The following is an 11446-nucleotide window of genomic DNA, read 5'->3' as shown; positions in this document are numbered from 1 at the left end:
AAATTTATATTTTAACTCTAACAATGACTCCCACTTGGAGAAAATTAATATGATAACCATAATTACAACTTACAAAGCAATTTCAAACTTCGTATTCTATGGCCACCATATAAGTGCTTTGGTTGATTTCTGAAATAATAATGCAACATACAAAAATTTCGAAAAATGCCAAGGACAATCGCCCACGCCTATGCTCACACAATTGTCCATGGGCGATTGTCCAAAGCACTACTGAAAACCTTCTAGCTTCAAAAAGAAGGAAATCAAATAAGATATTACTAACTATTAATTATACTATTTTATATATATATATATATTAAATATACACGAAAATTATTTTGAAATTCTTAATGACATGCGCCTTCTAATTGCCAACATCATCATCAACATTCTTGGGATTTACTCTTGAAATCCACCATTAGTTTATTCATTTTCTTGTTGCTAATCCGCTGTTGAATGATCATCATATCATCCTGATCTTGGCTTTTGGGATATGAAGGGGCAGAAGGGGTCAACTTTCTAGCCAGCTCTACAGCATCTTCAGACCGATTGATGATGTTGTTGAAGCACAAATATCGACCGTAGGATGAGACATCTTCGAAGACGCAAATGTGAGCATCCACAAAGAAATCAACATCGACGGTCACCAACACGCCATCTTCATACATCTCAGCCGCTCCTTTCATATAGGGGTTAGTGATGGACAGATCAGGACCCATCAACAACCCTGCATTCACAGACACCATATTCAAGCTCCTGTCCATTGCTAAGGCCCATGCAGTCTTCTCTGCTAGGGTTTTTGATAGGGCATGCCACAACTGTTCAAGAACAAAACATGTAAGGGTTAGATTTAATTTAGTCAACATCAAGTAGATCCAGAAGTAAAGAGGAAATCTAATAATTCGATGTCACTTTTGAACACAAGGGAAATATGCCAGCTTTGCTCACCAAATGGAGCCAGAAAGCTTTCCTAATTATTTTAGTGGAGGGAGCCATTACATATAGCTTTTCTAAAAGTCGGATATAGTTTGAGTCATTTTCTACTTTTGTCTCTGTCATTTCAATTTTCAATCTTAGCCCACATCTCGTGTCGTGCTGTCACGTTAGAGTGCCATAAGATTTCCGTCTTAAAAAATCATAGGGTTGAAATTGTTAAAATTGAGATTATAGGGACCAAAGTGAAAAGACTCAAACTACAGCTACCAAAAAATACAATTTCATCATATATATATTTTAATATTTTGTTAAAAAAAGAATAAGAAACTAAAATATAGTTGATATGCAAACTCAGGAGTCTATGGTCGCCAGACCTACATCATGAAGCTCTGCCATATCATTATTAAGAATTCGCACCAACAAACGGTAAAGTTCAAAGTTACTAAATTCCACACCAACAAACCAACTGTTGGAGCAGATTTTTGGTCTCCATGGGTTGTTAAGAGGATCACATTCCTCCTAACCTAACTACTTAATCAGCACACTCCGTAACTACTACTACTTAGTGTGGGGACATGAAGCCCTGGCGTCAAAGAAAAACTTCTATATCAGGGGATCACCCACATTTCCACCACTCGTGATAACTTTTACAAGTAACAGAAGGTGATTGGTTTGGAGATAGCAACACAGTACTATCCCTCTGATGTGATATATAAGTTTTTCTCCTTGGCTTGGCAGTGGCACCATACACTTTGTCCAAGTTGTTACTGGTTTTTGGGCCACAGAAGCACCAAAAAGTCTTGTTTTAGTAAAACCCTATGTGATAATAAATAAACACACCCAGTTGACTATTTCAGTTGGAAATTAATACCTTGAAATTGCGACAGAAATTGACATCAGTCCAGTGTCGTTCATCCAACTCCAGAGTCATTGATTTACGGTCGCTTCTCCAAACCACAGCCGTGGCTGAAGATGTGAACACAACCTTGTCTATGGTTTCTGTTCTTGCACATGCTTCTAGCACATTGTGTGCTGCTCTCACCTCTACTTCTGCCATGTATTCCTACAAGTCACCTCAAATCTCAATAAAATGATCAAAAACTTTAAAACTGCATAAACACATGATGCAAAATTTGAACTTATTAAATAATTTAAGAGGAAATGACAAAAGGGTGTTTGAAAGGAAAGAAACTCTCATGTAACGAGAATAGGTTTTTTCGGTTTGAAAGGTCAGTAAAACTGCTATTATACAGCTAAGTAGCATCTCATCTTTCTAAAATTATATATTTCCACTGCTCACATCTAATCAAATTGGCTACCCCATTAGAATTTAAAAAAACAAAAAACAAAGAAAAAATTCCAAGTGGATGCTAAAACGTGCGATTAGAAAAGTGTATACCTGCGGATGCTATCAATTGCTTCAAGCTCTGTCCCTAAACTTACTGAATACAAATAAAACTAGGTCCCATTTGAAATGACTGATCTTGAATCTTAGTATCTAGTTCTTATTATTATATAGTTAAACAGACCTCGATTGAACCATTGACAATATATAATTTTTATATTTGTATTAGAAGAAACAGAAGCACATGGAGATCATACATGCATGTTGACTGAGTTACATCTAAGTTATAATTTCAAATCTACTATATAATATTCGCATGTAATGTTTTCATATTTCTTTTTTTCACGAATCTAAATTCACTGTCAAATCCAAATCTAGATACAACACCCTTATTTCGACAACTTCTCCCTCCCCAATAAAGCTTGTATTAAAAAAAATTAATTTATTTATTAAAGTAATTTTGGGTCCATTTAGAATCACTCTCAAACGAACCCGAAATGTTTATTAAAAATCCAAGTACTTTTCTTGATTTATAAGCACTTCTAATATTTTCTGTCAAACGGTAAAAAAAAGAATTTAATGATTAGAAGGTACTTTTAGCCCTCAACAAGCAATCACTTATTTATTTATATTCACTACTCCAAAAATAAATTTCCAGTAATAACTGAAATGACTGTCGGCCCTCAAAAGGAAGCAAGAGATTGAAATAGGAATTGACAAGCAACTCAGTGAGCAAATTAAACTGGAGTGATTTGAGTTTACTTGACGTAAATGAATGTTGCTCCTCTAGCCACCATTGAAAGTGCATGAAAAATGAATCTCCAATCAGAGAAAGGTTAACTGCATCAGTTCACATCATTAAATTTCCTTTTTTATTAAAAATTTGTTTGAAGTTCATGTTGTATACTTTACCCTTCCCTCCCACCTCCACCCCCGCCCAAAAAACAACCCAAAACGTTCACTACCTTCATTACATAATCATCCCAACTTCAACAGTTGCCTTATCGAAACAAAAACACTTCCACAGTTGCAGTTTTATTTTTATACAAGCGATATTGGGGGAGGGGAATCGAATCGTAAGACCTCGAGTGCAGGGATAAATTGCACTTAACCAATGCGCTACAAGCCCTTGTAACTTCTTTTTTTTTTGGGGTGAGAAAATCAGAAAATTAAACTCAACTAAAAATGAAAAAGTGCAGAAGATGGATGGGAAGAATGGAACATACATCATAGTTGGGTTGGTCTGGTGGAGGCTCAAATGCATAGAACAAGCCAGAGCAACCTTTGAGAGCATCAAGTATGCTCTGGTAGTCAAATGGGTCTAAATTGAATACTTTGAGCTTCTTTTTGTCACACGAAAGCTCACCCAACCGCGATTCACCTAATTATTCAAACACCCCCAAACCAATTAAGAAACATAAAATGATAAGAATAATTCATAAATATATATAAAAAAACAGAAAGTAATTACAAAGAAAATAGATTTTGATTAAAACCCACCATGGCTCTGAAGGGCAGCATGGACTGTGTAACCCCTTTGCAGAAGGCGCTCTGTGAGGGTGGTGCCTACGTGGCCTGATGCATCCATTACACAGACTCTGTTGGAGGTCTGGTTGATAGAGTCCGATGCTGGTGCCATTTTTAAGAGAGAGAGAGAGAGAGAGAAGTATTTTTGGGTTCAGAGAAGGAGCTGGCAAGATCAGTGGGGTTGCAAGTTTTTGATTATTGAGAGAGGGAGTGATGGGATTTATATAGAGAACAAGTTGTCCCAAATTTAATCGGGAGACTTTGGAAAAACACAAAGAATAAATAAATTTTGTAAAATAAGTAAAAATAGACAAAATTACCCTTATTTATTATTGGATTTCTTAAGGAATTTTCTACCTTTGCATATCTTTAATTTGAAAGTTTAGAGGTTTTTCTTTCTTTTTTTAAAAAATTTTGGTTTTTTCCAAAAGGGAATTTTTTTTTTTTTGCTAAAACCTAAATTTACTAATTTAATTTGGACCAAATATTTCAAAAGAAAATTATACATATATTATTAGCTCATATTTGAGTATTTAAACTTTAATACATCTCATCTAATACGGTATCAGAGCTCTAATTTGAAACCTTTAACTTCATCCTCACTTACTATTTATGATATTAACATGAAACTGAAGGTGTGCACAAAAAAGTGTTCGCTTGATATACATTATTGTTCTATACTTTTAATTAATAGTCGTTCAATATTCATATACATTTGATATTTTAAATAAAGAAATATAAATATGAACTCGAATTAAGAGGATTATGCAAACATCTATACACATCAAGGTTTTAATCATCATAATAAGGAGAAAAGCTGTTATATTCAGTTCGTTGATGAATTATTGATGGTCATTATTTAGTGAAACTCTTGGAAGTAATGAATTATGATCAGAACGAATTTATTGCGTTGAAAAAGACCAGGGCAGGTTTAGATAAAGAAGTAGAAGAGCCAGAGGAGAAGGAGGGAGAGAGACGGGTGGCTGGCATTCAAAGAGCGTGGAGAACTGGGGGATAGTTGGGAGGTGGTTGTTATGACGGGAAGACGTAATTTGGTCACATAATAAATGTATAAATGGAGTTTGGTGGGAACATGTGTCTCCATTATATTTCACACACCAGACATTCGCATACCTAATCAAGCCCACCCATCTACGTACTACAACAACAGCTGTATTTATTTCTTTAATTCGTTGATTTATTATCATCTCCAATTTCTTTTAATAATACAAGCATAATTTAACTAAAGGATTATCTACTATAGACATTCCTGAACTTGGCCCTCAGTTGGGTCCGTGAACTTTTTGTGTGCCAATTACATCCAGGGACGAATTCATAATTTCAAAACTCTGCGGGTTAAATTTACCTTACGTATGCAGGAAATTTCAGCAATGAGGGCCATATCGCACTAAGTTGGACTTTACAACATGTGTGAGAGAAAAAAAGAGATATGCATAATAAAAAAGGAGAAACGAAGGAAAAAAAACAAGAGAAAAGAAAAAAAGAAAAATATATATATATATATATATATATGAAGAAGAAACTGTGGGGAAAAGCTCAATTCGTAGTGTAGATCCAAACCATAAAAAATGGAGAAACAAAGGAAAAAAACAAGAGAAATGCGGGAAAACAAAAAGAAATAGGAAGAAGAGAGAGAGAAATGAAGAAAATAAGAAAAATAGAGAATATGGGTATTGAATTTTTTTTTTTTTAATGCATGGGCGAGAGAGAGAGAGAGAGAGAGACTACATGGATATTGACAACTAAAAAAAAGCATGGGCTATAGCCCATACAGCCCAAGAGAGAGAGAGAGAGAGAGAGAGAGAGAGAGACTACATGGATATTGACAACTAAAAAAAAGCATGGGCTATAGCCCATACAGCCCAACAGCTAGATTTGTACCTGATTACATCTATTAACACGATAAATAGTTTTAATTAGGTTCTACTGTCCAACTCTGTCTATTTATCTGTCAAAGAACTTCACCTTCTTCATCCATCATCAACCCTAAAAACCCCACCTCCATCTTCACAAGTTTACAATACAAATCCATATCAAACAGTTTGTGATTGGTAGAAACCACATAAAAGAATTTAACCCCAAAAAGAGAAAAAACCATGCTATGAATTCAAAGGTCTGTGAAATATGTACAACCCATTTGTACACTAATAATTCCTACAAGCCTCACTGCTCTAAAACCCAACCTGACAGTGACAACACAAACACACCGCCTAAGCCACCATCGTCGTCTGCACTGTCACAAAAACCTAGTAATTATTCTGCCAATTGAAAGATCCAAGTTGAGGTCACTACACTTATACATATAATGATCTTGCAATTTATGCTGTTGTTGTTGTTGGTCTTCCTCTGCGGGGGTCCCACTGCTGGCCTCTTCTATGTTGTCCTCGGGGAGATGGGGGGTGGGTTGCAGGTCGGGTTGGGATCTGGGTTTTAAGGGGAGTGGGATAAGAAGGGGGGAACGGGTTGCGAGAGAGAGGGAGAGATAGAGCGAAAGAGAGAGGAATTGGCCTTATGCTGGCTACCTTATTTTTTGGCTTGCTAGCCGTAATCTTCAACCTTATTTCATGTTTTGAATATCAGCTTGAGAGTTCCTCTTGGAACTCCTGTATGCCAAGGTAACAGTGAAAGGCCCAGCACCATTGGCCGAGACAACAGTTTAGTGGTACAAGAATTATTTTTTTCTTTCACCATTTTCAGTCTTTTTCTTCATACTCGAAAGGACGTTTTTACCCTTCATTTTGACGGACAAATTGACAGAGTTGGATGGCCGGACCTAATTGCAACTATTTGTCCAGTTAAATAATGTAATTGGCACCAAAAAAAAAAGTTCATGGACCCAATTGTAAGGGCCAAGTTCGAGACGTCTACAGTAGATAATCCTTAACTAAACTATAAAGGAGGGATTTCTCACACATATTACTGGGGGTTCAACTTGAAACTACTTCATGCAAGTCAATGCCCTTTTTCACTGGATTAGACTTTGTTGACCATCTCTAAGAAGAAAACTTGCTCTCAATATAGCTCATATGTCATTCATATAATATATCAAATATCTTCAGTAAAGGAATGCTAGTTATATTTCACTTTTGCCTTCTCGTTCCTATGTTTCTTATTCAATTTGTGTTATGTGTATTCTATTCATATATAAATCTATATGTTTAATGTGTTCAAAAGCCAAATTAACACTTTGCATTTGATGTATGACGAAATATGGGTCAATTACGATGTGAAAAATTAATTAAAAAGTGGCTCAAAGTTGGAAGGAAATTATGCAAGAAAGAAAAATTTCAATTAAATGTCAATTATGGCTCTAGGAAAAGAAGGAAGACAATTGTTGGGATTTTCTAATTGATTGAGGAAGTTTGAAGCAATTATGATTCTGTCAAGATTGTATTTAATTTAATGTTTTATTTTATAGTTTGAAGAATAAGTTATCTATTAGGATAATTTTCCTAACATGATTTTTATTATTAGCTAAGTTTAGGAATATTTTAGAACTTAAGGTTTCCTACGGTTTTATGGTTTCTTTGTTTTCTATTCAAACCAACTCATGACGTTGTATTGGTAAGTTATTCATCTTATTTTCAATCAATATATTTGAGATTTACTCAATTTCTCATATGGATTCCAGTTGTTAAGTGGATTCCGATATTGTCACTGCGTCAGTATTACATAAATCGATAAATGAGTGAAATAAATGTGACATAAAGTGAATGAGAAAGACGAGAATAGAAATACAGGACAAAAGGTGGGTAGAATTCATCTATCAAGTATGAGACACCCGTCAATAAAACAAGTGTAAATAATTTTTTTACTTGTCATTTTTTGCAATGTCATTTACATGATGATATACCAAGTGCCCATCGTAAAACGGATGTAGACAAACTTTTCTCTAGTTGAGGAGATATGTGTTTCGCTTCTTGTGGGAGTTTAGGTCCCATGCCGTTATGATATGGAGTGATAGAGCTTTTTGGTTTGTTTGTTTTTTTAAATTTTTGGGTCCACCGATTGATCGATTTAGGCCTCACACCCTTACGCCATCAGAAGAAACGTTTGGCATTTGCCTTCTTCTTCTGTCTAGCAAATTTGATGTCATAACACTTACAGTCGACACAATAATATTTTTTGTTCTTTTTGAGTATACTCAAATTACAGCACGAAACAACGAGGACAACCAACATCCCCACGATCAAAATTAAAGCACTGGGATAGCAGAGAGAGGAAGAAAACATGTCCATACATATAGTGATGAGTCAGAAACAGTATTAACAATTTAGAGCATTTACAATGGGCTCCTTAACTCTAACCATATTCCCTATCTATCTCAAGGAGATCTACGATTTCCTAAATCTGAGAAGAGATAAATGATTTCTAGTAATTACCTATAATTTAATGAGTATTTCAAACCTATAATTAATGCTAATTATTTTTTATATTATTTTTAAATAGAGATTGACCAATTAAAAAAGAGTTATAACATTTATGACTCTCTAAACTAGGGAGCATGATTAAGGTTTAAATTTTATAGAGAGCTCCTAAAATAACTTTTATATGTTTTTAGCTAAATTTTAACTAAAAAAATAGAGAGCATGATAGCACAAACTAAAATAAACTAATAGTAAAATCTAAATAAACGACTTATAAGCACAAATTACTTAAGAAATAACCTTAACTATGTGTTTAACATAAAAACTACAATTTTGATGTGTAACGAATCTAATCGCCATATTTGAAAATCTTAATCACAATGAAAATAGTAAAACCAAAAAAAGATTTTGTAATTTCACATAAATGACATCAACCAATAAACAACCCACATGCCGTATGATATTTTGAGTTTTTTTTTTTGGGGTGGGAATGATATGAGATTTTAAGTTAAATCACTATAGTGGAAAATGTAACATGCAATTTTTTGATAAGAACATTGAAAATAGGCCCCAAATATGAATTACAAACTTGATACACTAGGCAAATCTTGGGGTCCATTTCCACCCAAAAAAGAAATCAAATTTGGGTCGGCCAATGCTTTTCAACTTAAACCCAACGTTATCTGACAGGCCCATAATTCTTCTACCTGTTCTTCATTTAGAGAAGATCAGTAATTATATTTTAAGAAAGTGTGAGGGGCTGCCCCTTGCAATTGTAGCAGTCAGTGGTGTTTTGGATACCAAAGACTTGTGTTTGTTTCATCAAGGCAAACAAAGATAGTGGTGCCACTGCCACAGTAAAAGAGCTGGGGAAACTAGTTCAGTTGAGAAGGTTAGGCATTGTACAGATGAGGAAAGAAGATTTAAAGGTTCTTTGTTCATCCATTGAAAAGCTCAGCAAACTTTGTGCATTGTCCATAACTTCAGTAGAAGAGGATGGGATCATTGATTTGCAGCACCTTTCTTCTTCCCCTCTCCTGCTTCAGAGGCTGTACTTACAAGGACGATTGGAGACATTACCTCACTGTATACCTTCTCTGCATAGCATTGTCATGTTATGTTTGAAGTGGAGTAGGTTAAAGGATGATCTGCTTGTATTCCTTCAGTATTTGCACAATCTAGTTCATCTTGAGTTATCTCAGGTGTTTGAAGGAGACAGTATTTTTGGAGCTGGAGGTCAGCAGGTCGACATCATGCAAGATGGAGGAGCTTGTTAACTCTTGAGTCTAGAGCATTAACATTTCTTCTCATGATTTTTCTGGACGCTTAAGGAATCTGAAACAATACTGACATCACAAAAGTAAACAACTCTTAGGAATTGCAGTTGACGGGAATTCTAAATACTTAACTGCGTTTAGCAATTTTTCTCAACTGGCAGCCGCTTGATACTAGACTGAGCATCCAGATGCCTTCATATCAGCAGACAGTAGGATGAATCCTTGATTTCAGCATAAGTAATTGGTACAATGGAAGGCCAAAGCATAAGCTATGCAAGACATGCAATAGGGTATAATGAAACAAATGTTAAGCATACAGCTGCAACGCTAGACTGTCTATGCCCTTCAGTTCTTCATTCAACCTGCCAAAAAAGGAAAATCAAAAGTTTTCTTATGCTGCAAAAGCAAACATGGGGTATCTCCCAACAAAAAGAGAAAAAGTTGCCTAAGTTTAATTCCTCTCCATCCTAAACTAAGAAAGCACCCAACAGATACTAAGACTCAAAGTTACTGAGATAGTCTTCTATCAGTGCTGCATCGGCAGATTTGCTCAAAAGAAAACAAAGTTAAAAACTTCCTTTTGAGAAAGTAGTCAAGTGGCCAGTCATCGTAAGGATGTGCGCCACACGTTAATAGCAAACATCTCACTGAATTACTCGTACAGATTGCAAGAATACTTTTCTAGATGACATGCATTACTTGTTAGTAGGAAATAAAGATACTGAGAAAACAAATGGCATGTTAGATAGTCCGATTGATGTCAGGGATCAAATTATATTAAGAACAAGAAATGGTTGTTGCAGAAACCACAATTCATTAATCACAGTTATTGCAGACATGTTCATATCATATTATGCATAAAAAGTTTTGAGTGATCCCACCATATTCAAAGCCATTTCCATTTTCTGGTATCTATTAAATGGTAAGAGAAGGTGATCAAAGCCTTCAATAATACCTGAGACATGAATTTATATACCGATTTCCCTTGGTAGCAGAATCAACCACTGAAATAGAAAATTCAAGAACATTGTTATCTTTCAAAGCATAATCAGAAAGTTCATTTTTACACAAACACATACCGGATTCTTGAAGGCAGCCTGCAGCGTTGCTAAAGCAATGCGCATGTGATCAACCAAGTTGCTAGTGACCTTCATTTCCCTTCATCTGTTAACTTTAGTTTATCTGTAGGATCTGAGCCCCCGCCAAAAAGAAAACTGTTAATCGGAGGGCATTTTTGCTTTTTATTCTTGGGCGCAAGAGGCTTCCAGCCCAAATAGTTTTGCAAATAGAAAATGAAAAGCAAAAACTATTTATTAAGACCTTTATTCGTCTCTTCGAACGGAGCCCAGGTTGAATCTGCCCCCTTGCAACTTCCAACTAGAGGGTACGAAATGCCAAAATTTTCCAATTTAACATTTAAAAAAGAATAATAAATTTTAAAAGTTAAGGGTAATATCATGTGGTAAATGATTACTTAGTTACCATATTACTAATATGGTCACTAAGTAACCATTTACCACAAACTTTTCCTCTCACAGTCACCCTACTTTTTCTCCAACTACGTCTATTGTAATTTGCAGTAACTTGATAATTTTGATCATGATTTATAAATAGGGTTGACATCATTTTACTATCTCCATTTTTGCCCTCTTTGATTGTTAAAAAAAGAGTTGTTCATTGGACTCCTTTGCTAAAAACTTCCAAAAATAAATGAATAGAAGGTAGGTTAAAAGATTATGAATTTGAATGCAATTTCTCTGTCCCATCTATAAGGTGGCTATCTAGCTATCAAAGGGATCACAACACAAAAGCTATGCCATATCTAGGTCTAGGGGTTATTTAGTCCATACCACTTTAGCAATATACGATTTTAAAAGCCATCTTGACACAAACTATTCCATTTCAAACTCCATCGTTCAAATCATTTCACCAAAGAAAAACAGAATGGTCAAAGAGAAATGCTTCCTCTGAAT

The 11446-nt window shown here is 35.1% G+C and overlaps 1 protein-coding gene and 1 long non-coding RNA gene across 2 annotated transcripts; both read right to left on the bottom strand.

Moving 5' to 3' along the window:
* Positions 1–94: 94 nt before the first annotated feature.
* On the bottom strand, positions 95–4013 carry LOC103336874 (cinnamoyl-CoA reductase-like SNL6). The gene is made up of 4 exons (XM_008240001.2): positions 3782–4013; positions 3508–3662; positions 1808–1999; positions 95–818 (listed from the first exon to the last, which is right to left on the bottom strand). Exons 1-4 carry the CDS (start codon positions 3918–3920, stop codon positions 384–386), a joined length of 921 nt encoding a protein of 306 aa, XP_008238223.2. The 5' UTR covers positions 3921–4013; the 3' UTR covers positions 95–383.
* Positions 4014–8760: 4747 nt separating this feature from the next.
* Positions 8761–10749, bottom strand: LOC148915556 (uncharacterized). Its single transcript, XR_016121976.1, has 3 exons — positions 10553–10749; positions 10429–10477; positions 8761–9835 (listed from the first exon to the last, which is right to left on the bottom strand). It is a non-coding gene; the product is annotated as an uncharacterized LOC148915556 (long non-coding RNA).
* Between the last annotated feature and the right edge of the window lie 697 nt (positions 10750–11446).

Source organism: Prunus mume, linkage group LG7 (assembly GCF_029339155.1).
Source record: "Prunus mume cultivar Tortuosa linkage group LG7, ASM2933915v1, whole genome shotgun sequence".
Classification (NCBI taxonomy): Eukaryota; Viridiplantae; Streptophyta; class Magnoliopsida; order Rosales; family Rosaceae; genus Prunus; species Prunus mume.
The sequence above is the reverse complement of the archived record's forward strand: the minus strand, read 5'-3'. Positions and strand labels throughout refer to the sequence as shown.